This window comes from Mytilus californianus, unplaced genomic scaffold (genome assembly GCF_021869535.1).
Source record: "Mytilus californianus isolate M0D057914Y unplaced genomic scaffold, xbMytCali1.0.p SCAF_3, whole genome shotgun sequence".
Classification (NCBI taxonomy): Eukaryota; Metazoa; Mollusca; class Bivalvia; order Mytilida; family Mytilidae; genus Mytilus; species Mytilus californianus.
Window position 1 is genome coordinate 25,396,208 of NW_026262679.1, and position 6,687 is coordinate 25,402,894.

The window sequence follows — 6,687 nt, forward strand, 5'->3', positions numbered from 1 at the left end:
GTTTTGTTAGCTTTTGAGGTGAATACTGACATTTTTGTGCTTTGTAAAGAATATTACCATAAAAGATTGGATGTGAAATACCCGAACGTATAAGATGTCTGCATGTTGAGTTATATTTACGAATGATGTCCTTATACCGATGATAAAATTTAGTAAATGTTTTGACTAGTTTATGATATCGAAAACCCTGGTGTAATAATTTTTCAGTAATACATAAATTTCTCTGATATCTGTATTTGTTACAAAGATATGGAGAATTTAATTTGTGAGGCCAAAACTAGCAAATGATGTACATGCTGTTCGAAGTGAGCCAAGGCTCAGTGTTGAAGGCCTTACTTTGACCTATGATTGTTTACTTTTTACACATTGTGACTTAGATGAAGAGTTGTCTCATTGGCACTAGTACCACATCTTCTTATTTCTATGTAACAATTTCATTGATTTCTGCAAAAAATGTTCATTTGATTTTTTCCAGAGTAGGCCTTTAGAGTCATTATCTTACTCCTTAAGTTGAATAGAACAATTCAATCATTGAAATCATATTACTTGTATAGATGACATAATCACGAAATGCCAGTTGTAGTATCACCTTCAAGTCATACAATAATTGACCATGGCGAATTTGCATTGACATCATTTAATAAACTGTAAAATATCAGTTTTAATCACACCAATACAGGAGCATTTACCAGTGTCAGATGGAACCAACTTACAGCAGCAGTACGGGTGATAATAACGAGTGTGCATCAAAATTTGTTTTTCCATCCAATTTCAATGCGATTTTATGTTCCTCTTGATGACTGTTGTCAGTATTATGGCAACATATTTTGCTTTCTAAGCTATAATGGAAAAATAATCCTGACAAATTGCTAACGAATTTTACTAAATATATTACCAGGTTCAGCCTATGACCAAGCTACTACATCATACATACTATATTCAATTTAGATTCGAAATATTGCGATCGTACAATATTAGTCTCACTTGTGTTATCGAGTGCCAATGAACATTGTGCTAACAAATTTTCGGAAATCTCGGAGAAACGTTATCTACTAAACCCACCAATCTAATGAATGATGACAATAACGACAAATCATACCATATTAAAGCCCGATAAAATAAAAAGATGATAAAGAGATACACAGAAAGAATAAATTATCAAATGGGGCAAACGGTGCATTTTAATAAACCAGTTTATGATGTGTAGTTATGTGAAATTTTTCACGAAATGCGTAATAATATTTTATGTTTTTTGTAGGAATTGCAGTCTTCTTTTGTTATCTAAACCAACTTACTATTCTTGCACCTTGTCTGGTTATACATCAACGCCGGATAGACAGAATGAAACATTCTTATACATGCCACGTGACAAAACCTAGAGAACAGCTTCTAAAAGAAGGAAGATCATCGTGTTATGTTACATGCTGTTCAGGCAAAAAACCAGTCAGCCGCTCAGAGACGGAGAGTATTCTTGAAACTTACCCTAAACGTGTTGTTCAATTTTTAGTCCATAATAAGCTTTCAAGATTAGTTATACTAGCTGTGTATGCATCATATCTCACTCTTTCAATTCTAGGAGTGCAATCTATCAAGCAATCAACAAAATATTCCGATTTAGCCATGGAAGGTTCTAATTATTACACAGCAAATGTTTGGGACTATGATCATTATCCTCTAGAGTTACCTTTCCAAATTGTGTTCACTGCACCTGTTCATTATGAAAAGAAAGAAATACGAAAGTCCATTGATGAGTTAATTCAGACGTTGAAAAATAATTCTTTAGTTCGAAATGATTTAGAAGTAAACTGGTTGTCATCATTCATTCAATATGATGGAGATAATATTCATGGAAATAATTTCTATACAAGATTAAAACAGTTTGTAAATATGACAAAAGTATTCAAGAATGATGTAGTTTATTCTGACGATGAGGAATCAGTTCTATCATCGAGAATATATTTATTTAGTAGAAATGTTAGAACAACTGAGCTGCAAGCAGAATTTCTTTTATATGTGAGAGCAATTGCAGAGTCATCAGGTTTACCATGTACCATATACACACCTATATTTGTTTTCTGCGAACAATACATCACCTTGATTAGCAGTACACTACAAACTGTAGGAATTGCTGTAACAGCAATGTTTATTGTCACGTGCATATTTATGCCTCATCCTTCTATTGTCTTGATCGTCACAACTTCAATGTTTTCTATTCTACTTGGCGTTTTCGGATTTTTAAAAATCTGGGGGCTTGATATCAGTGTTGTAACCATGATAGAATTAATCATTTCTGTTGGTTTTTCTGTTGACTTTAGTGCGCATATATGTCACGCATATTTGTCATCACCGTCACGTGATAAACAAAGCAGAGTTAGAGAAGCCATTGAACTTGCTGGTGGACCAATTATCAATGGTGGATTATCAACAATTGTTGGACTTTCTATGTTACTTTTATCTAAAAGTTTTATATTTAAATCTTTCTTTAAAGTTTTATTTTTGGTCGTTGCTTTTGGACTTCTTCATGGGGTGATTATCTTGCCTATAATTCTTTCATTTATTGGACCAAAAGTTCGTATATTGTCAGAAGGGAAAGCCAATGTCACCATTCAGTCATTAACTCACAATAAAACATCGGAGTCTGCATTAAGACCATTAGTTTTAAGTACAAATGACAACTGTGAAGATTCGGAAGAAACAAGGAAACACGTCAAACGTATACAAAATGGTTTAGATAGGATTTGATTTGCATCGATACAAATTATTAAATTTTGCTACATTGTATTAACAGTTGTTGTAGACTTTATTGCCCTTTGTCATATTTGAACAATACCAAGTAAATGTGTTGCAAAAAAGAGATAAAAGCATCATTGTTCTTGCTTATACATACTCACTAATATTAGAGCGAATTAAGTATATGTTAACAGAAGAAAAATAAAACCATAAGTCCAAGAAATTAAGGCAGCAGTTATTAACGATGTTCACATCTGATAAATTGAGTAAGAAGATAAACCATGGTGACAAACAAAACGTGAGGGAACTGTATGAAGTTTAAATGGAGCTCGATTGGTTGCGCCGATAGACGCAACGGGCTCTCGTATGCAATTAAACAGTCAGTCCCTACTCAGTCAAAATGTCATAATTGGGAATGAGACTGACTCGGTAAAATTACAGATAAGACTTCTATTCTGATCTAAGATTAAAGACTGCAAAACATGTCGATAGTGAGCTGAAACTCAAACATATCGTATTGGTCAACCAATTCGTGGTGATGACCGTAAAACGTATGTAGTACAGACAACACCATGACCAAACGAAAAACGATGAAACAATAACAAAACATTACACATAAAACTAAATATTGAGCATGCAATCCACTAAAACACCTGGATGAACTCAGGTGATCCAAAAGGGTCAACAATTCCTGTTCCTAATGTGGCACCGGTCTTGTTGCTCATGTTATTTTATATACCGGTAGATTTTAAATCAACACAATCCATTTTGAATTATGCTTTTTTCGAATTGTTCGTGCAATTGCATTGAACTGTCGTGTTTGAAATCCCGCAAAATCTTTTCATTTTGATATACTGGTAAGACATTGTTGTAAACAAAGGTAATATTGAACATAATGCGTCAATTGTAATACCGGTATGTTTGATACGGGGTTAACCTGAATTATATAAATATTTTTGGTTCAAATTTTGGAGGTCAGCAAAAATCTTGATATAGTTAAGTTAAGTGTTATACGGTAGATGTAACTAGTGCGGATTAAGTCAATTGTTGTGACAAAATTCTGTATGCCAGACGCGTTTTCGTGTACAAAAGACTCATCAGTGACGCTCGAATAAAAAAGTAAAAAATCAAAATAAAGTATTAAGTTGAAGAAGATTGAGGACCTAAGATTCCGAAAGGTTTTGCCAAGCACAGCCAATGTAATCTATTCCTGGGTTAGAAAATCATTAGTATTTGGACCAATTCAAAGTTTTGTAAAATGGTGAATTATTTAAAATTAGGGAAAATATTTCAAGCTGAAAGTAATGTATTGCAATATACTTCAAAAAGGAATAGCAATGATTTCGCAATTGATGTTTATTCACGAGAATAGTAAATAGCAAATGTACAACAAAAAGGTAGTTAAAGACGATGTCAAATAAATTGTCAAATAATCAAGAAAATGACTGCCACACTGCCACTGAAGGTGGACATTTTGCCTCTAGGCTATACGCGCGTCTGGCGAACAAATCTATAAGCCTGGTAGCATTAAGGGAGTGTTTATATAGCTTAATCGTTAGCGCCTTACTGGTCCTTCTGTTGGAAGAAATTCAGACATTTCGTTTGTAGTCAGTCCAGAACTTTTGTGTAGCTTCTTGTATTTCACCACATGTCAATAACATATATCAAATACTAGTAGTCTGAAAATAGCATGGTCAGATCTTAATTGACCGCAATCTAAGTATCTAAACAGTATTGAATATGCCATAAAATTGACTACAGACTGAATATGACATATTGATTTATTGTTGAGACTTTCAAGATAGGTCTAGATCCAAATACCCATTGTAGTTCAAAACCGTTTTACAACTGATACCAATAACATACACAACTTTATAACACCTGCAATCAGTGCTAGTTAATCAGCCAAAGCAAACACTGACTCTAGAAACAATTGGCATTCATGTAGGTATCAGAATTATATTTAAATCTTTATGTTTTTGCAAAAAAGGTAGGATAACGATATGGATTTGGTGAGTAACATCATAAGAATGATTTGCCTTTTCTTGTGAGCTCTTTGAATTGTATAGTTTACAAACGTTGTTATGTATTTTGGCTTTCCAAACTTGCGGCATCAAGCGTTTCTCGTCGAAGGTTATTACAGAAATACGTTTTCGTGACACTGAAATGATTACATGTATCATTCTAGTCCCTCAATTTTTTTTGTTTGTAACGTTGTCTCCTTAATCGATTTATGAAAATCATACGTTTACAAAACATAATCTCCCTACAATTGCATATACACTATAATTTACACCATTGTTTCACAGGTTCATATCCTAAATGTGATATAATAAGGCGGCAAAGTTTAGTTAATCATCAGTCAATCAATATTTAGTTGAACTAGAATATTCTTAACTATATTGGTTCGAAGAATGTACTGCCTTTTGTATGCTAGGAACCCTTGCAGCCCCTTGCAGCCCTTTGCAGCAATTTTTCTTCCTGCGAAATGTTAATGTAATCTGTAATAAAGTAAAAAATATGATTCCATCCTTCTTTCTCATGTTTTTCGGTGTCGAATTCCAATACAAAAAGATATTTAACTCTTGAATAAACAATGCTGACCATTTGGTCTCCCAAACAAACTGGAGACATTAGTGTTGATATTAATATTCTTCTTTCCTTCATCTTTCTCGCATCTGAACTTGTGTTTGGCAGATCTCAGATATCACAATGCAGATGTACTTCTTTAATACTTTAGGAATTACAGTATCGGAGAATAATATGCTTTGTTATGCAAGTAGTATTTTGTATGTGTATGGAGGTCTAACTAGGGGGACTTCTACGGGTAGAAAAAATGGTTCTATGTACAAACAACCCTAATACATTCGAACGTTCCTGTTAAAGGTAAATCCAGAAAAGCGTTTCGGACGCATGATATTTATGATGTGTTGTATTCATTTTTTTACACTGAGTCGATAACGCTGCTGGCGGACTATCAGTCCCCGAGGGTATCATCAGCTCAGTGGTCAGTACTTCGGTACTGGCATGATTTACAACAAACCTTTCTTAAATTGTTCGTTGATCAATTTAAAAATTATAAAGAAACTAAGGTTTCAACTCCTTCAGGCAAAGTTGACCTAAGATAGATTTTGCAATTATTTTTATTCTTTTTTGTTTGGTCATCTATCTCTTCAACTGTTTCGGTTCTTATACTTCCTTGATTTTCAAGTATTCGGCTTTGAGAGTTCCTGATGAAGGTAAATATAGAAATACGCTTCGGACACATGCAAGTTATAAAGTTTTGTTTTCCTTTTTGTCAAGTCTGCGACATTAATGTCGTGAAAGCGAAACATAGCGATCCTAGATTCCGTTGTCAGCGTCGGCAGCGTCAACATTTAGGTTCAGTATGTAAAAACATCAATAACTTTGTCAAATCTTCATGGAATTTTGTGAAATTTGGACAGAAGCTTGTTTATGAACACAATACAGTATCCAGAGCAAAATTTTGAAAATATTCATTTTCATTTTTCCGTATTTTACTGATAAATGGACTTATTGTTTTAACTGTTAACAAGTAGATTCAATCTTAGGTTAAAGTTTTGCAGTCATCAATAACTTGTCAAACCTTTAAGATTAAGATTAATGTCTGAAGCAAACGTTGAAAAATATATTTTCATTTTCAGTATTTTTCTGATAGACTTAGATTTTTACAGCTAACATTTACAGACAATCGGGGAATAAATTTGTTTGACATGATAAATTTGTAAACCTTCATGTACTGTTATGAAGCTTTGACAAATTTTTAGCATTAAGTGGATATGCACTAGTTCAGGTAGTAAACTTTGATTCGTTAAAAGTCTACATAAAAATAAGAAGATGTGGTATAATTGCCAATGAGACAACTCTCCACCAGGGACCAAATGACATAGTAGTTAAAAACTATAGGTCAACGTACAGCTTTCAACAATAAGCAAA

At 33.4% G+C, this 6,687-nt stretch overlaps 1 protein-coding gene across 1 annotated transcript in view; it reads left to right on the plus strand.

The window, feature by feature from the left end:
• Positions 1–2,781, plus strand: part of LOC127734211 (patched domain-containing protein 3-like) — a 73,087-nt gene extending 70,306 nt beyond the window's left edge. The window contains exon 6 of the mRNA XM_052243965.1: positions 1,259–2,781. Coding sequence (XP_052099925.1) covers positions 1,259–2,742 — 1,484 coding nt within the window. The 3' untranslated portion in view covers positions 2,743–2,781. The remainder of the gene's footprint in view (positions 1–1,258) is intronic.
• The last annotated feature ends 3,906 nt before the right edge of the window (positions 2,782–6,687 follow it).